Here is a 19,492-nt window from a genome sequence, read left to right as displayed (position 1 = left end):
GAAATACATGAACCATAAAACTTAATGTACCTCGAGAAGAGGAAAGCAGTTAGAAGCTAAATGATTTACTTATCTTAAATATTTACTTGGATTTCCCCCCCGCTTCTTAGAAAATCAGTGTACAGTAAAAAGAAAAAAGCCTATCCCTAATAACAGCAGTAATTCAGAAAAATATTAATGCTTGGGATTTTTTTTAGTGCCATGTTCTTTGCTTGGGCTCCAAGAAGGTATTATTTCCCCTCCATGAAGACAGGATGTCTTTGATGATCCAAGTTGTTCCACTGCCAATGCCTCTAGAACCACAATGAAAATGCTATAATGCCCACTGCATGTTTTTGTGGTTTCTTATGAGGTTTCTGCAAAATCCCCACACAAAAGGCTTCTGTTAAGGTTTTTGTCAAGATGTCACTCCTCACAAGAATTTGCTCTTGTAGTCTCTGAGTCACCATATACATCAAACTCAGTGAAAACTCCTGTGGAAGTCCCTAAGAGGACTGTGAAGTCAGATCCACTGATGCTTTTGATGGTGGGTAGCCAGGGGAAGGGAGGGTGCTCTTTTATTTCCTTAGCAGCTTGCTAGTTATGATGGCATCTAGTTAAACCCTTGTGGAGAGGGTCAGTGTTTGCTACTGGAAATATTCTCTATTTCTACAGCAAGATTTATAGCATTTGCCTAACACGAAAAAACACGAGCATGGATTCTGCAGGCTGGAAGCTGGCCTCGCTTTCTCCAACCATGTATTGATGGGCTTTTCAGCAGCTCAAGGTTCCACCTGAAATGCAAATATTAGGCAATGTTCGGTTTCAGACAATGTCTGCTTTTCGCACAAATGGTGAAGGCGAGGCAGAGGAGGCCAGGTACAGCCCCTCCAACCTTGAACCTCCAGCCCAGAGATAAGAGCAATGAACAAAACCCTGGTATTTTTAATACCAATATTGTCAAAGATCTCCTGTCCTTCCCAGCTGGAAGTACTCCCAGACAGATCTGGACACCAGAGCAAACACCACTGAGGGATTTTAAAAGGCTATTTTTCACAGATACTAGTGGCACCCCAAAGCAAAACGAGGGCAATTTCGCCGTCAAAACTGTTACGGGTTCCCATCCGTGACAGCCATGGGGAGTTTAAGGTCACTTTACCTCAGGTTACCAACACAGAAATAACCTTTTAATACAAAAGCGTCAGTACGACTGAACTGACGCGTGGACTCCCCGTTAGAGCTCCAGCCGCTCGTGGCTCCTCAGGGTGGCTGTTTTCCTGAGGTGAGGGCCCGGAGCAGCGAGGCACCACCCCGGCCCCCACAGCCCGCCCACCCTTCAGCGCCCGCCCGGCACCAGGCGATAAGCGGGGGCGGCCCTGCCCGGCCGGGCCCGGCCCTCCGCGGGCGGCGACGGGGGGGCGCGGCGGGGGCGGCTCTGCCCTCCCCCGCCCGCCGCTCCCGGCCCCTCGGCGGGGAGGCGTAGGGCTGCCGAGCCGCCGGGCGCCGCTATAGCCGGTCGGTCGCTCCCGCCCGAGGTGTGTCCGGAGCCGCCGGCGGCCCCGCGGTGAGTGGGCGCCTGCGTGGCGCGGCGAGGCGGGCGGGCACGCCGTCAGCGCTGGAGGGGTCTGGCTGTGGGCCCGGCCCGGCTCCCTGCGGCGGGGTCCCGCTGGTGGGGGCGGGGGGGCGGCGCGGCAGACGGTGCCTCGGAATAGGAAGAGACTAGAAAACGAAAGGCGGGCGGCAGAGTGCTCGCTGCCGGGGCGGGGGTGTCTGCCCGGCGCGGGGGCCGGCCCCGGAGGCACCGTGTGGGGATGGAGGGGACGGAGCGCAGCGCTGTGTTACGGGCGTCACAACTTCCCCTTCCCTGTGCGGGGAGCCGAGGTGTCGGGTGGCTTCCCAAGTGATACGCAAGCTCTCAGCCAGAATCCACAATTTCAGGAGTATACAAAGTGCGTGGGTTTCCTCCACGTGGACGCTCTTCTTGCAGATTTTAATAATAACAATAAAACCCCCCACACAACCGTCTTTCAGGCAGCCCCTCACCCGCTGCCAGCCCCGAGCGTGGCTGCCTGTGGGGGCGGGCGCTGCCGCAGGCCGCTCGGCGGAGCGCGGGCAGCCCGAGCGCGGCCCCGGCCTGAGGGGGCGCGGCGGGGGCAGCGGTTGTCCCCCGTCCCCGCCGCCACAGGTCCCCTTCGCCGGCTAACGGTGAGGGGGAAAGGCCGCCCTTAGGAATGGCTTGCTGACGGGACTGCGCTGTGACACACCCGGTTCGGATGGGAACGGCCGGAGCGCAGCGGGAGGCCGCAGCCGGCTCTCTCCAAGCGGGATCCGCTTCAGACAGGGCAGCGCAGCCGTCCCAGCCGGTGCACCCTGCCTTTCGACCGTCCGCCGCCGGCCCCGGGGGGGGGACAGCTGACATCTGAAACGGGAGATGGAATATTTCACGCGAACAAGGTTCTAGTGTCCGGCTTTGCAGGTTTTCCCGCCTGGGTGACTGGCTGGTGACGATCGTGCCGGCAGTAAGGTCGCTTTGTTCCCAGAGGTGTTGCTTAAGCGTGGTGAATGTGGTGTGGCCTCTTACGGCGCTTCGGCATTCATCTGATTTTAAGTCTCTCGTCGAAATAAGTGTTTGCACCTTGAATGTTTTAATTAATTAAGGATTGAATTGTTTTAATTAAGGATTTTGTAAAAAATCTGAATTTTCTTCCGAAGTACATACAGTGCGGTTCCAGTGCCTGTCTTAGTGTTATTGTGGCAAGACTGAATTTCCTTGTTGCTCCACAACAGTTATGAGATTATTTTGAAAGGGTGTTGTCCAACAAGAGTAAGGACAAAGACTTGTTATCAAAGTGGGGTATGCTTTCCTTTTATACTCCTAGGATGAGATTTTCCGAGGACCCGGAGGTGGTAGCTCAGATCCAGTTCAGTTCATGTGGAACATGGTTTTCTGATTCCCCTGCTGCTTCTTTACATTTCTTCAAAAATTGTTCGTATCTCTTTAGATGATGTGTTTATGCATTAGGTTTAAAGTGCATGCAGCTTCTCATGTCTAGCAAGTGGGTACGTGAGGGTGGGTAGTGATAACATACAGTGACGACTCGTGCACGTGAAACTTTGAAAAATAATCTGGAACACTGAGATTGGCATTGTGGAAAGAACACACTTGCTTTAGTTTCTGCTCTCATGTGCTCACCTCGGAAGTTTAAGCTTGCAGTACATTCCTTCATCAGGTGAGTGAGCTTCGCAATCCGTTCTTCTCTCACTGTCAAGGTGGCTGGCATCTGCAACGGAGACCCGAGCCAGCAAGCCCCCTGCTGCAGGTGGTGGTTCCTGACAGACAGACGCTAGCTCACCTCTGCCGTGTCGTGTGATCAGTAAGAAAGGCCCGGATGGGATCCAGAATAGTCTGTAAAAGTCATTAGAATGCAGTGCTCTCCATATCTTTATTTTATGGCAGTCACTTGATAACAGAGAGATACCGGACATTTCCTCAGTGCTGTGTTGTAGTCTTCTTATTTGTATCTTAAGTAAAGCTTTGCAGCAAGCAGACACTCCCTTGTGATCCTGCTCCGGCCAAAAGGAACGAATAAAAGTGAATTTTAGGCATACAAATCAGTTGTACCTAAATAGCAGCTTTCAAAATAAAAAATGAGTAGCTCCTTTTCCAAGTTAAATATACCAAATATCTTTCAGTATACTGAACCAAAGGGTGGTGTGTGGTTGGTTTTTTTTTTTTTTCTTTTAAGAACAAAATCCAGTTTTGCTAGGCAAGCCTGGGCTAAACGGTTACAAAAATAATACAGAGCAATGCTTTCAGACAGAAAAGGGTGAAATGGGTGTTGGAAATTGTGCCATTTCCTAGTGTCCTGACATGGTGAGAGGCAGTGACTGTGGGATGAAAAGCTCTTTTCATGCCACATAGAGAAAGCTGTCATGCAGGTCAACACAAAGACCCAGTATATGCTCAAGAGTTTGGTAGCCAAAAAGATTTTTACTTAGAACATTTCTCTACTGTCTAGACACGACTGAAAAAACAGGGGTATACTCTAATACGCACGTTTTACGGCACTGCGCAGAACTAAACCGGACTATGTGGGTTATCTGTTGGAGTTCCCTGACACATTAAGAAAAACTCCCAGTTTTGAGTGAGCTGTCTGCGAGTCCTGGATGAGGGAGAGGGGAATCGTTACTGATATTTTTGCTAAAAGCTCAGAAAACAAACTAACTCAAGGAATTTGCGACACATTAAAGTAGTCTGGGGTAGCTTTCCCCCTCAGCTTTTACAATATTGATTTGCTGATTTTTGGCTGAAAAGTTTTTTGGTTTGTAAATGTGCTTGTGAAATGAATTAAAACTGCTTGAGCAAATACAACTATAGAATGTGCTTATCCTGAGTACTGCAGACATATGCTTTTGTATGCTATATTCACTTCATTCTCATTGTGCAGTGTCTGCTCTTTTGTTGTGTTTTTTTTTTGTAGGTGCTATAAATAATCCCTGAGTGGACTTTGCAATACTGTACAGGTGGGAGAGATTAGATATCTGGAAGGTAGGGATGGGTTCTTCTCCTAGCGTGATCACTGCGATTTTGAGTGTCACTTCTTGCAGTGCATGTTTTCTCATGGTAAAGATCCCAATTCTTCATATGGCTCTTCTGAGACTAATTATTCTAAAACACATCAAAGATTACTGAATTAGAAGGCATTAGCCAAGGGAAGATCGTCATTATAAGGTGTATATAGGTATATGATACAGTAATTCTGTATGGCTAGGAAGCTGTAAGATAGAAGTTTGGAATAATCAAGAAGGCAAGCAGACAAAACTGAAGCTCTTTTCTCTTACCTTCTGTTGTACTAGGTGATTGACTTGTCTAACAAGAACAAATATAGAGACAAATAAATTTGAAAATTAAGTGTTAAAAATGTATATGTATTAAGAGTTCTGGGTAGACCTCTTTGGATCCAGAGCTCTCACAAGGACCAGGACGAAAAGAAGGACATAGATAGGAGAAACAGGACTTGAGTTCAAACTGTGGAATTTTTCCCTTAGGTCTCACCTAACCCAGCAGTGCATTAAAGCTTCATTTTTCTTTTTTTGGAGTCAGACTTTCCCTAGGCAGCTCCTCTGCCTATGCTCAGAATAGGAGCCACAAAGTGGCACGATCTTACCGCTGTTTTCTTCTTTCTGGTTTGCAGACTGCCCTGCAGACCTCATGTGCGATTTGGAGGAATTAAGCATAGAGTTAGAAGTATAGGAATATGGAACAGGGCAGGAGCTGGAGAAAAGCCTTGATGCATTGCTAGAAATAATCTGGTAGGTGTGTAGGTGGGTATTAATAAAGTATCTCACACAGAGCACGAGACCTGGCAATGCTGCTCAGTCTGCTCCAGTGTGTAACAGAGCACGAGTTCTATAGATCATGGTGTCGTAACAGAAAGGCATACAGCCCTGATCTTATGCAGGAAATCCATTGCTGCTGATGCCGTGCTCATCAGTTTTGGAGCCAGGGAGGTCTCTGTTTGAAGCACAGCTCCCTTTCAGTAGCAGTCCTGTGGCAGGCTAGCAGAGTGCGCTGGGTTTGGTTATTTGAAAGGTGCAGGAGCTTACCCACCAAAAGAGATGCTCACTGTCTCTGGGTCTGTAGTGAATGAAAACACCTTTTGGGTGTCCCAACATGGAGCAGAAGATAAGATGTGAGCCTCTGCCTCTGGTATTTTCTGTTGGCTAGCTTCTGTCATCTGTCCTGCGTGTTGACTTTAGATAGCCCTCTGCATGCTGCAGCCTGGTAGCTCTAGGGAGAGGTATGCTACGGTGTAGGGTGGAACAATAGGATTATTTGGGCGTTTCTAATTCTAATTAAAGCTTTCTAATTGGAAGGCTGTCCTAGAAGTCTCTGAGTATTTTTGTATGGAAATAGAAGCCAGTTAAATGCTAAGCACTGTAGCTGCTTCTGCTCTCCTGTGCTTTCCTTTGGTGTGGTTATGATCGTTTGCTTAGGCTGCTTTAAGACAGTAGGTACTTGGGTTCATACTGTCTTTCTAGCCAGAAGAACAAAGGTAGTTCATCTCTGTCTGAGCTAGCAGACTGGTGGAGGTACGACTGTGTGTAAACCATTACACAGGGCTGATGCACAGCGCTTTGGATACCTCTGACAGCATCGACCTGGAATGGAAGAATGGAAATGGTATGCTCCAGCCAGCTAGACCGAGGTGTAAGAGAAGGCATTTCCTCTGTGTAGCTGTGGGATCAGTGCCTCGTAACGGGCTACTGGCAGGAGAAGCAGGTAGTTTAAGCACCACAAACTCACTTCTTTCACTTCTCCCATCCCCTGTTTTTGGGTGACTCACACTGAAGTGATAGTAGCAGTGAATGTTTTATAGCTACTTGTGAGATGATGATTAAACGAACAAATTTTGAGACAGACTCTTCAGTGGCATCCTCAGCGCTGCTAGCTCAAATACCAGTTTGGTAATTAATTCAGTGGTAAACATTGCATGGAACATTAGTTTGGTTGGTGTTCGCACTGCACAGAGAAGGTGTAATTAGCATATAAGGGATATATGTTGTTATTGGCACTCCAGGACTGTGAGGCAGTGTTGGAAAGGGAAGCCTGGGAGTTAAGACTTTTCAGGGTTCTGCTGCTGCCTCTGGCCTTGACTCCACTGTAGCGGCAGATGATTTGGTTTCTGGCTGAAACGTATCAACTTCAACATACTAGTGGTAGCAGGTACTGTGGCTGAAAGAGTTTTCTGAAGGATTTGGGATGTTTTCTGGAAACCAGGAGTGCTGTATGAATGCTGGCAATCACCATTGATACCAAGTTTCATTAGGGCCTGTCTCATCAAGACTTTGCTCTTTCACATTCAGACAATAAATTTCCAATATTAAACGTGCTTTGATGTAATCACCTTGTTCTGCTGTCTGTAGGCAGATTGTACTAGAGCATACATTCTAGTAGAAGTGTTCCACTTACATTGTGCCCATTAATATGTTTTCCACTTGTGTGTATTGTTTTGGTCAGACGTAATTTACTTGAAAACCAGCTTTTAAAAAGTGTGAAGAGCATTCTTTGCAGTGTGTCATTGAAATAAAGCCACTGTGTAAAGACTGCCTCTTCATAGGTAACAAATCTTTACAATATTTGGCAGGTGTAATCACTGCATTAAAAAAAAAAAATATATATATATACATAAATGGGATTTAGACCAAGATGTACAATCCTAGAAATATACGAACTGTAGTTAATTCTCAGCAACTGAAGTGACGATTGGACTACAATAAACTCTGTGTCTATCTTTGCATGTTGGAACAGGCTGCAGACAGTGATTTTATCAAGGAAGCCTCCCAGAGGGACAGTGCTGCTGCATTCTTTTCCATTTCACAACATGGCCAGCAACAGGTTTATTCTACAGGATACCAGCTTCCCTCCTAGGGAAGGTGATTATTTGCTTAACAGGCAGGCTCTTTACAGCTTTGCTTGGAATTTGCTTTCTCTGAGCTGAACTAACTTTTAGCTCTTGCTTTTCATAAATACTTACTCTATTAAAAGGTCTCACGTAGCGCATGCATTTATGGTTTAATGCATATGGTCCTTCTTCATGTTTTTAGGGAGTCATTGAGATGGCGGCAATGGCAGAATTCAAGAACATCTGTTCAGTGACTGAAATGCCAGAAGGAGACGATACTAAACGCAGTTTCCATCACAGAATGTTCTTGGAACCCCAAGAGAAGAAGAGGAGCATGAAGGCTCTGGTAGTTAAGCAAGCAAAGAAAACTTGCAGCTGCACTCCAGCCAGAGTTAAAGACTGTGTTTTTGGTTTCTTTCCCGTCTTGCAGTGGCTTCCTAAATACAAGCTGAGAGAGTACCTACTGGGAGACATAATGTCTGGTGTGATTGTGGGGGTCTTACTAGTCCCACAGTCAATTGCCTATTCTCTCTTGGCTGGACAGGAGCCTATTTATGGCCTTTATACATCTTTTTTTGCTAGCATTATTTATTTCATATTTGGAACCTCCCGCCACATCTCAGTTGGCATCTTCGGTGTGATCTGCCTGATGGTGGGACAAGTGGTGGATCGAGAAATACAGAGGGCTGGCTATGACTTAGAGCCAGCTGCACTCAGTGTCCTCGCAGGTACAACAGCGTATGTGAACACCACCGTTTTGCCTGCGAATCAGACGTCACAACAGCTGCTCTGTGATAAAAGCTGCTATGCAATTACAGTGGGAGCCACCATGACCTTCATAGCTGGAGTTTACCAGGTAAGAGGAGGTGGACAAACAGGTATTATGTGGAAATAGTTTTAATTCTCCTTTAGGTGATTGTCCACATGAACAGCCTGTTGGGCTTGCATGTGTCCTCAGTCTGCATCCCAGGGGAGCGGACACAGGGAAGACTGGAAGTCTCCAGTTACAGTGCTGCCATAAACTCGTCTTTGTCCTCTCCTTTTTTTAATAGCATTTTGTGCTTGCATTGCTACTGTGTTGGGGACTGTAAGAACCAGCACATAGCCACCTGCTGCTCTCACACGATCTGCTCACCACCTTCCTCGCTGTGGCCTGAAGCTTTTGTTTTGTTTTGTTTTTTTTTTCCCCTGGCTTGTAGCTTAGGCCTCTGTCTCATTGGAAAAAATGTGGTGTGTCAACTTTTAATTCCAGGCTTCAGTCATTTGCCTTTTCTTTTATCAAAAAGTAATCTGGACAGTAAAAGTATCTCCAGTTTCTTTTTATTTGTCACTGTGCTTGTAAAACTTCGCTGTTTGTGCATTCAAAGCCAAAATGATGCCACTGTATGAAAAGGGTAATACTGAGATTGTAAAATATATTTGAAATAAGTCTTCTAATTATTACCATATTAAAATATATTACTCAACAATATTTTACTCTCTGCTTACTTCCTAGAACTCACTGCATGCTGAAATTAAAGCAGATACCTTTGTTTTTAGAATGTCATGCATTAACCAGAATGGATTTAGTTTTAACAGTACTTCAGAGCTGTGGTATTTCTGTTTGTAAGTTCACATGAATTTATTCTTGCAGTGACTTCCAGGATGATAGCTAATCAAACTGTACAGGAGTAGAAAAGGAAACATACGAGTGATACTCTAAATCACTGGTTTTAGATACAGCCTGGGACTTTTTCTTGTACTGCAAATTAGTGTTAAGTAATTTCAGAAGTATTCTGGGACTCCTGAGGTACACTGGATTTTGTGTTTTATCACTGTAGGATGGATTCAGTTTTGGAATTTTGAATTGTGCTTAATATGCTTTGCAAGTACAAGTACAATTAAATTTCTTTATATGAAGAAGTCAGATTACTTTAAGTGCCTCTGAATGTTAGGCATATTCTGCTTGCTGTGTCTCTGCCTGCTACCCAATAGGTCTTCACACCCTCAAATACATTTTTATTGGAAGCTCCAACAGCATCACATATTCTTTGTATCAGAAACTTTCCAACCAAATGACAGAAAGCAGGCCTGCTCACACCAGTTGCCTACAGTGTAACTAGGTAAGACAATTATTGCTAATGCTTTACAGTTAGAAAAACCTTGAATTAACTTAATTTCCAAGGCTGTGAGGGAGCCTTTTTTAGAGCTGGGCTCTGAGCTGATGTCCAGTCAGTCCAGGTCTCAAACCTGCCTTTTCTTCAGTAATGCTTCGTGGTTTTTGTGAATTTTCTAGCCTTGATCCCAGGTTATTTTGCCTTACAACCTAATAGGATACATCAAATCGACACTATTTAAAGTTTAATACCTGTAAGTTCTGGCCTGCAGTCTTCAGGTAACAGTGTAGACATACCTGTTGGCCAGCGCAGAGAATTTAAAGGATTCTAGCAAACTGCTGTGAGAAGGTCCATGCTCCATTTGGCATGAGGGTTGATGGGGAGGAAGGGACATCTACCAGGTGTGAAGACACATATGTAGTGGAGTAGGTGTCCATAAAACCAGTCATTCCCATGAGAGAGCACCAAGGATTTGTCCATTCAACTAGCTTTACTAAAAATGAATGACAAAACACTTCAAAAATTTATCTCTGTTTATATAATCTGCATCACAAGACTTTGCAGCTGATATACTTTCTGAGTCAGATGCACCAAACTTTATACAGTGCCAAGTAGAGCTGTTAGGCCATAAGCTGTATTTTTATTGCAGGTTGTGAGCTCCAGTGTAAGATAGACAAAGACAATTTGGATTGGAAAAATTTTGATCCCTGCAAAGTTCACAGAGATTGTAAGAACTTGGGAGAGAAACGGCAGTAGTAGCCAGTATTTCAAGTGCTTTTTTCCCCAGGCTTTCTTTTTTGCCCACTTGGGTAACTAGAATTTACAACTGAATGATTGAGCGAACAGTAACAGGTTCAGAGTACAGAGACCCCCCCCAAAAAGCCTGCTCTGTGTTAGAAATGCGTTTTTTTTAAGTGCGGTGCACCAGGAGCTGCTGAATACTGGAGACTCTTTTTTTCCATGCTCAGACCATGCCTTGTCCTCCAGGACTGTGCACAGTGGGTGTTTTTATCCCACCTTCCTCCAGAGCCCCGCAGTGATGACATCTGCAAAATTTGCATCCTAATCTGTTGTGTGTTGTTGATTCCTTCCAGGTAGCCATGGGTTTCTTTCAAGTGGGCTTTGTCTCAGTGTACCTCTCTGATTCGTTGCTGAGTGGATTTGTCACGGGTGCGTCCTTCACCATCCTAACGTCACAAGCCAAGTATCTCCTGGGCCTCGACATTCCACGGAGCAGTGGCATCGGCTCCCTCATAGCCACGTGGATAAACATCTTCAGAAACATACACAAGACCAACATCTGTGATCTCATCACCAGCTTCTTGTGCTTTCTTGTACTTATCCCAACCAAAGAGCTTAATGAACATTTTAAGTCCAGGCTCAAGGCTCCAATACCAGTTGAACTAGTCGTGATTGTGGCAGCTACTCTGGCATCTCACTTTGGGAAGCTGAGAGAGACTTACGGCTCAAGTGTTGCTGAACACATCCCAACTGGTTTTCTGCCACCCCGCCCTCCAGACTGGAACCTGATTCCTAATGTGGCTTTGGATGCTATCCCCATAGCTATTATTGGCTTTGCCATCACTGTGTCCCTTTCAGAGATGTTCGCCAAAAAGCATGGTTACTCTGTGAAGGCCAACCAGGAAATGTATGCCATTGGCTTCTGCAACATCATTCCCTCTTTCTTCCACTGCTTCACAACAAGTGCAGCTCTTGCCAAGACTCTTGTCAAAGAGTCCACAGGCTGTAGGACACAGATGTCTGGCATGGTGACTAGTTTGGTAATCCTATTAGTCCTCCTTGTGATTGCACCTTTATTTTATTCCCTTCAGAAATGTGTCCTTGCTGTCATAACCATTGTAAACCTCAGAGGGGCCCTGCGGAAGTTCAAGGACCTGCCAAAAATGTGGCATTTGAGCCGAGTGGACACAGTGATCTGGCTAGTTACTATGGCAGCCTCAGCACTCATCAGTACTGAGATTGGTCTTTTGGTTGGTGTTTGCTTCTCTATGCTCTGCGTCATTTTCCGAACTCAGAGACCAGAGGCACCGCTGCTTGGCTGGGTGGCAGAGTCTGAGACGTATGAATCTTTGTCTGCTTACAAGAACTTGCAGACCAAGCCAGGAATCGTGGTGTTCCGTTTTGAAGCACCCCTCTACTACATCAACAAAGAGTGCTTTAAATCTACCCTGTACAAGCAAACAGGGGTCAACCCAGTCTGGGTGAAGGCAGCAAAGAAAAAGGCAGAAAAAAGAATGCTTAGAGAGAAAGAGGTGGATTCTGGTGGCAACCAGACCAGCATCTCCATGGATTTTGTCCCTGAACCTCTAGGGTTTCACACAATAGTGATTGACTGTTGTGCAGTTCAGTTTCTGGACACAGCAGGAATACGCACGCTCAAAGAGGTCTGCAAGGACTACAGGGAGATAGATGTCCAGGTGCTACTGGCCCAGTGCAATCCTTCAGTGAGGAGTTCCCTGATCCGAGGAGAATTCTTCAAAGAGGGGGAGGACCACCTTCTCTTTCACAGTGTGCACCAGGCTGTGGACTTTGCATTGGGTGCACAGGGGCACAGTGGGACCAGCACTTCTAAGAACTAGTTGTGGAAAGGCAGCAAGTTGGAACAAAGCCTGGGGAAAAATGGCTGTGGGTCTGTATGTCTATGCAATATATATGCACTCAGAAAAAAAAGAAGCAGGGTTGTGGTTAACACACAGGTTAATATGCAGTCTGTTTTGATGCTTTAAATTTGCCTGCCAGGTGTAGTGATTCAATAGGTGGTACCGAATGAAGACAATCCTTAACTTGATTATGGCCAATCTGTGAATCCAAGAGTTTTCATCAGCTTGTTCATCTCATTTCTCTTTTCTCTGGAGCTTTCCGTGTCTCAGTTCCCCTCTGAGTTTTGATCGTCAGCATTGAAGTCTTTATTTCAATCCTGTCTTTATGGATGGGATGGGAATTTGAAATAGTTCGGGCATCCTGTCCAGCCAAATGATGAGAGGCAGCTGATTTCTTGTCCCCCTTTCTGCATTGCTTTTCTGTATTGCCACAGCCTTTTATTTTCTAGGGAATGGCTGACGGGAATGGTTTGCTCTGGTCTTTACTGTGGAGTGATTGGTTGGTGATTTTGTACCCTCCCTGAATTTGAGACTGATGGAGAAAGAAAATCAAAACATGCACGTAAAGGTCTTAACGAATAGCTTCTAACTACCTGTCACCTCCACAAGCTTTGTCATTGTCTCCTGAGAGCCAGTGGAGGCACGGTTATCTCATTTCTACACAGGCCTTTTATGTGCCAGGAAACTTTGCCTCTTTAGCTTGATTTTTTTTTTTTGACTGATTTTTATTCAGAGGTGACTGTTTAGAAGTCTGATTCGTGCTTATGGTCAGTCATTTATTTTCTTAATATTTAAGAGCTCTTTAGAATTGTGGACATTAGATGCAGGAAAATCTCTTAATTCTTGAGTTTCGACAGAAAACAGCCCCTTATAGCCAGTTTTATGTAAGAGGCAAACAATCACAGGCACCAAAATGAAAAGGGCCAAATAGATTATCCAACATCTGTCCAAATTCGTCCATGTCGTACAGACTTCATGTGTGAATGCAGGTTTTATTGACCATAGACCCTTTAAGCATGCTCCGTCATGGACTTAGGTAATGGGGGTGGACAGGCCAAGAAATGCAGCCATTAGAAAAGGAGCCAGAGAAATTCTTTGCTGAATATTTTTTATTTACCATGTGAGTGTAAATAAAATGTACTTTGATTTTAAGTTATGCAGAACAGTAAAGAGTGCCTGTTCTTCATGCAATACAAGCACTGGGTAGGAAGAGGTTCTCTTTTCTTGTACCAGTAGAATACAATTATGAAGGCAGAATTGAGAGAGTAACAGTTTTCACTGAGTACCAGCTATACATAGCACACAGTACATCCTTGGAAGATGATGGTTTCTCCCAGGGGAGTTTACAGTCTGAATTGCAGGTTCTTCAGAGCTTTTAAAAGGGAAAAGGTGCTGTATACAGACAATACTCTCATCCTTAATTGTTCAAAAATAATGAGCCAGCAGTCGAAAAAGGAATAAAATGCAATATGAATTGTGAAACATTTGCTAAATAGAAATACATTTTGAGTTTAGGATTATTTTCTTGTTTTTCTGAGCTAGGACCAGTAACTGTTCTTTCTATGAAAGCTGAAATGTCATGTATCACTTCACTCTAGGTGCTGGGACCTCAAGAGAAGGACTAAATGGGAGAAAGATGAGTCCCAGGACCTGGCAACCTTTGTATGTTAACTGAACTTACTACATTTTTTAGGACCTCATAAGAGAATATAGAAACACTGGGGGAGGTGGCGGGTGGCTGTAGCATATATTGAAGAAGAGCGCATAGCTGAGGTCTGTTCTAAAACTGGCGTTGTTAAGGAACCAAATCTCCAAGTATCAAAGAGAAAACGCTAAAGCTTCTGTAGTATTCAAAAACAACAAATGCTGTTCTTTCTCAGCCTTAAGGCATGTTTATACAAGAGGATGAATCCCAAATAGCTACTGCTGAAATTTTTCTTTTCTGCAGTAACCTCCTACATGAACTTCTTTATTCTGGGCTAAGAATCCCTTCTGCTGTTTGGATAATTACAATTACTGAATCGATATTAGCAGAGTGGATTAGCCCAAGCCGTGTAAAAGCAGTGAGTGGGGTTAACGCCTACACAGGGAGTGAGTGCAGGATAGAAATTAAGATTTAATTCCTCACCATACCTGTTTTGCACTGGGTTCCCATTCAGAGCCCCTGGGTTGGTGTTGAGAGAGAGCTGGCACGCTTGTGGCGGCTCCTGCAGCCAGGTCCAGCTGGGGAGGGTTTGTCAGGGGTTTGTGCCTGACCATGGTGAGCTGGCTGGTGGCAGGGGCGTGGGGCAGACCCGTACACGTGCATTTAGCTGATGGCAGTGCCATGGCCTGGGGGAGGCCCTTTTCAGCACAGTTTGTCCACATTACCAGAAGGCATCTCTAGAACTTTGAACAAAAGGCTCGATACCATTTATAAACGCTGATTTTTAACTAATATTTTTCAAGATAGCAGAACAGTGCTAAAAGCAGTGCCTTCTTAAAGCCCTTATGAAAAATTACAGCTTAGTGAGCAATAAGCAGTGTATGTTACTGCAACTTACCCGCAGCTACTTGTTCTCACCCCTTTGCCTCTTAGGCATGGGCAGCTGAGAAAGAGAGGAGGAGTGCGTAGCTGGCCAGGAGACTTCCTCTAGGGCAGGTTGGCTGCTTGTGGGGTTACAAGTAAAGTGGAAATTGCTCTGGGTGAGTCTTTCCCATTTACACTCACAACCTCTCTCTCCTGTACTCTTGCCACGCTGCCAAGGTGGAGACTTTTTGACCTCTCACCGCGCATAGGTTTGTGTAGCTGAATTCTAACTGAGAAGGGAAAAACAGTAATTATTCATTAAAAGATTTTTTTTCAACTCCATTTCTGCCTGTGCCAGGAAGAGAGGAATAGCATTGTTACTTCCAAGAAGTGTGCACTTTCCACTGCTAGCAGGATTCATATTTGTAGCTCCTGGGTATTTGTTTACATAAAAGCACAATAAAACAGCCATAAATTGATTTTTCAAAGAATTAATTTAGATTACAGCTAGAAGATATACTGAAGTGATTTATGTTTAGCTAGAGCACACCATATTTGGCCGCATTTTGCTGTTTGTGCAGCCACAACTGACAATATAGCCTCCAAATTCCATTTCAAGCAAAGCATAAGAAATGGTATTAAAATGCAACAGCAAAAGCAGCCAGCCAACCAAAATAACAACTTCTAATGTTCTTATTTAAGATAATGTCCAGAGGTCATATTATTAATAAGTCTATATTAATGCACACAGCCATAGTTAAAAGGTAACAGAAATAAATGCTGTTTGCCAGAGAGTTCAGTATAATAGAGAGTCCTTTGGAATTAACAAAAGGTTAGAGCTTATCATGGTTGGAATTTCTTAAAACAGTGGGTTTTCAGCCATTTGCATTTTAGGCCTAGAAAAGTTTTTTAACAGAGACATTAATCTGGTTTAAGCCTACTGGTAAGAAGCACATTTTGCTTGAATATATTTAAGGACCCTTTAGAAGTAATCCAATTTCATCTTTAGGAGTCAAGGACCACTGACTGAAAACTGTTGCCCTAAAGAATTTGTTTTATAAAGGAATTTCATATATCCTTATGTACACATCTATTTCTGCATATGTGTACGTGTATATATATACCTTTTGCTGCTGTATGACAGATGCAGCAGCTATATCTATCCAGTTACGCTTTTGTGATACTCCTGTTTCTTCCTGGAAAGGGCTCTTCTGCCTTCTACTGTTTCAAATGAACAGTGGAAAACGTATCAGATTTTACAAGGGGAAGCCTGCCCTACTCACTGCCTTCTACAGCTTCTCTTATCCCTGCCTCACAGCTTTATTTGTAATCGATGGAAAGAAGGAATCTCAGAACGACTGTTTCTGGGTTTATGCATCTGTCCAGAACAGGAACGTTCATCCCAGGTGCAACCTTCAGAACCCCAGGCCAGACTGGAAGATGACACTAAATAAGTTGATCTCCATTCCCAAATGTATTAATCAGCAATTACCAGTCTAAATGAAGAAGATTAAGAGATCATTAGCACATGAATTAATGACAACAACACAGCGTTATGGAAATTACCAGTCTCTGCTATACTAAGGACTCCTGGAAATGTCTGCAGTAGTCTGCTAAATGTCAGGCTCGCTCTATACGTTTATTGCTGCTATAGACAGTGGTGTCAGTTCCCCGTAACGTGGCAGTTGCACTAATAAATGTCTCACTTATGTGAATGTTTTGACATGGGAACAATTTTCCGTTCACTTCATAGAACAGGGAAGGATACTGCAGTGGGGCACATGGTGCTTATTTTTGTGTTTATAATGACATTGCCAACCTTAGTCTTGTGTGATATAGTGATCCCAATTCCCTTGTAAGCCATTGCAGCTTCATCTGCTCCTCTCTAATTCCCTGCAAGACCCACCTCCACCTCCTTGACACTTCTGTGTTTTGTCATAAGACATTGCATATGATTGACTGTAAATAGAAGAATCACTGCTTTTGTGTATGTTGCTATTATGTGTGACCTGCTACTCAGTTTTCATGCCAGATCTTTTGATAAGGCTAAAGCTCCTGAACAGGGAGTGTAAAACAACTCCAGTCCTCTGGGTGCTGGGGCTGGGAGAAAGGGGGCTGTGGGCGGCTGGCCGGGAAGCACCGCTGTGCATGCCCCGTCGCGAGCACGCTGGAGCCTTAGCCTGGAGTGGGGCTGTGCGAGGGTTTGTGTAGCTGCAGGAGTAACGGTGCTGCCCAGGGATGACAGATTAACCTGGAGGTGTCTATTATGCGGCTACTGCGACTCTGTGGTACGCAGCCATGTGCCTGTCTCCATAACAAGTGTAATAATACCGCAGGACCTAGTTCTTGTGCGGTGCTGCTGCATGAGTCACTGTCCTGAATTACATATGTAAGGGATTTCTGTTTTCATGCTTATTTATTTTTATCTAATTTTATTCTAAGTCTGTGCATGGCTCTCCCAGCCGTGCTGGGAGCAGAGCTTCCATGACTGCTGTGCTCCTTCCCTGTCAGGCTGCAGTGATGAATGGAAAAGTACTCTCGGGGAAAAAGCAGTCGTTCCTTCATCTCCATTCACTTCTGCTGGCTTGTAGAATCCCCTGCTGATGGGTCTGAAGTGCAGGGGTGAGGTGCTGCAGGCAGGAGAGCATGCTGGCTGTCGCACCAGGGGTTTAAGCCAGTTGATACCCAGCTGCCTCCCACAGATTGTGCTGAGGTTGGCTGTGAATTCTGCCTGTGCCGGGTCCTAAATGTAGGTGATACCTGGCGGGGTCCAGTCTTTCTGTGGCCAAACCTCCCTTGAGAAGACCAGCAACACTGCACATCTCCTTGGGTCCAGTTCCTGAACCTTTCACCCAAGGGCTGTGCTAACTCACTGTTCTCCACCACGCTTAGCTACCTGCTGTCATCTCCAGTGCTGCCGGTGCAAAGCTTTTAAGCAGGTTGAAGTCAGGTCGCCCACGTCTCCATTCCAGACATGGTACAGGAACACTCATGCTGGCCTGGACCTTACCCTCCCAGTGCTCCCAGTGCAGTGAAGAGCACGGCTGGGTTGTAGGAGCCTTCTGGTCTAGAATAAGATCATAGTAACTGGAATGAGAAGAAACCCTTTGAGTTGAAGGTGAAACTTTTCAGGCAAATAGTTTGTTTCAGGGCATTATCTTCTGTTGTGATTTTATTTTCACATGCTTTGGGAAGGTGATTAAATGATTGAGGTGATTTACATTTTTGAATTTTTTTTTACTGACACGGCTAAGCTAATGAAGCTGTGACAGATAGTCGTCTGCTGCTCATGCCATACAAGGTGCTTTGTATCTGTGCGGCTTATTTTGCTTTGCTGAGTCTCAATGTAGGATACTGTTGTCAGACTTCAATATTGATGTAACTGCCCACACTGGAAGGGCTTTGCACTTCTACTATGCTGGCATAGATAAAATGAGCAATGCTTTTGGTGCAGACTTTGCACTGTGAATGGCCTTGTTAAGTCCCAAGAATTACTTGCACTTGGTTATCATGTTTGTAAGCTTTTGTAGGATCAGCTGCTTATGTGAAAAACTACCTGATCTTTACTATTTTAGTGAAATTCCACCTGAAGTGGAAATAATTCTGAGTCTTGCTTTTTCTTTTGAGATAATTACAATGCTACAAGTGAGGACTTCAGTTAGGTAAAATGGCAAATACTTAATATATATATATTTAGTTCATAGTATAATTAGTACCTTTCTATTTTGTTTTCTAGAGATTGTATAAGCTAAGGCATATTGCTGTTTTCTAATGTGCAAATAAAATGTTTCAGCAGTGGATGGAGAATCAAATCTCCATTGAGAAGATTTACTGCCAAAAATATTTAAATTCCTGCTCTCTCCAGCTCTGAAAGCACTTAGCGCTCAGCCTGGCCCCCAGATGATCTCAGGACTCCACAGAAAGATAGTGAAACATTTTGCTGGACTTGGGTCCAAATTTTTTATGTCTCATTTTTGACTTAAGGAAGTAAATTTTATGTATATTTGAAATGCAACTGAAACATGGTTAAGGAGAGGTAAAGCCTCACTTTTTCTGGAAAGCACACGATGCTTTGAGTTCATCAGCCTCTTGAGTCCCTGACCATCATGTCTGGTACCTTGGTATATTCTGGGTTATGAGTTTTGGATTATTTTAAATTGAGAATAATTTTAGGTATTAGTGACTTAATGCTTTGCAGAATAAACAAAATGGTAAATTTTGCCTGGAGTAGTTTTTTCAAGTTGGAGAATCAGTTTAACCAAACAGGGACCTCAGGAATGGAATAGATCACGTTGCTTTAGATCACAAGATCAAACCAGTTTACAAAATAGTTTATTTGAATAAAATGTGGAAAATTTGTATAGTATGTATAAAAGATCACCTTACTTTTTACTGTTACTTACCTGTGCAGTAAGGGTAGGATACAACATTTCCCCCAGTTTGGTGGTGGCTTCCAGGGCGCTGGGGAGTCACCTTGCTGTGTGGCATCAGTCCGTGCTGGATGGCTGTTCGCTGACACGGACTTTGCCTTGTGCCTGGTGTGGGGAGATGTGTTGCCATCAGCTTGTCATTGAGTGCTGCACTCACTGACCAGATGTTTGTGGTGGAAGTTGTATTTTATCATTGTCTTATGTCCTGCCATCAGCTGTGGGGTGTAGCCTCTGCATGTTGTTGACCCTCCTTTACACTGTCTCTGTTAGATCTGTATCAGTTGTCATTTTGAAATGATAATGTGCCTTATTTTCATTGTAGAAGATTTGCTAGCACAAAATTTTTCTGTCAGATACGGTAAAATCTTTGGGATTTCTTTATGAGCATTAAAAGATTATATTTATGGTTTTATCTGTTGTCGGACATATGCTTGATACTTCAGAAGGTGCT

At 44.4% G+C, this 19,492-nt stretch overlaps 1 protein-coding gene across 3 annotated transcripts; it reads left to right on the top strand.

The window, feature by feature from the left end:
• The first annotated feature begins 1,393 nt into the window (after positions 1–1,393).
• SLC26A2 (solute carrier family 26 member 2) lies at positions 1,394–19,453 on the top strand. 3 transcript variants are annotated; one of them, XR_008733509.1, is made up of 4 exons: positions 1,394–1,543; positions 7,588–8,241; positions 10,576–12,131; positions 13,701–19,453. XR_008733509.1 is itself a non-coding variant. In XM_055718198.1 (4 exons), the coding sequence occupies exons 3-4, from the start codon at positions 7,600–7,602 to the stop codon at positions 12,079–12,081; spliced, it is 2,148 nt and encodes a 715-aa protein (XP_055574173.1). In that variant the 5' UTR covers positions 1,409–1,543; positions 7,292–7,416; positions 7,588–7,599; the 3' UTR covers positions 12,082–19,453. The 3 variants fall into 3 exon arrangements, 2 of the variants coding, with proteins under 2 accessions (XP_055574172.1, XP_055574173.1); XM_055718198.1 differs by adding an exon at positions 7,292–7,416 and having other exon boundaries at positions 1,409–1,543; positions 10,576–19,453; XM_055718197.1 differs by having other exon boundaries at positions 10,576–19,453.
• Positions 19,454–19,492: the final 39 nt, after the last annotated feature.

The sequence above is a fragment of the Falco cherrug genome, chromosome 8 (genome assembly GCF_023634085.1).
Source record: "Falco cherrug isolate bFalChe1 chromosome 8, bFalChe1.pri, whole genome shotgun sequence".
In the NCBI taxonomy this organism is placed as follows: domain Eukaryota; kingdom Metazoa; phylum Chordata; class Aves; order Falconiformes; family Falconidae; genus Falco; species Falco cherrug.
Note: the sequence above shows the minus strand (reverse complement) of the source record. Positions and strands in the feature narration are given on the sequence as shown.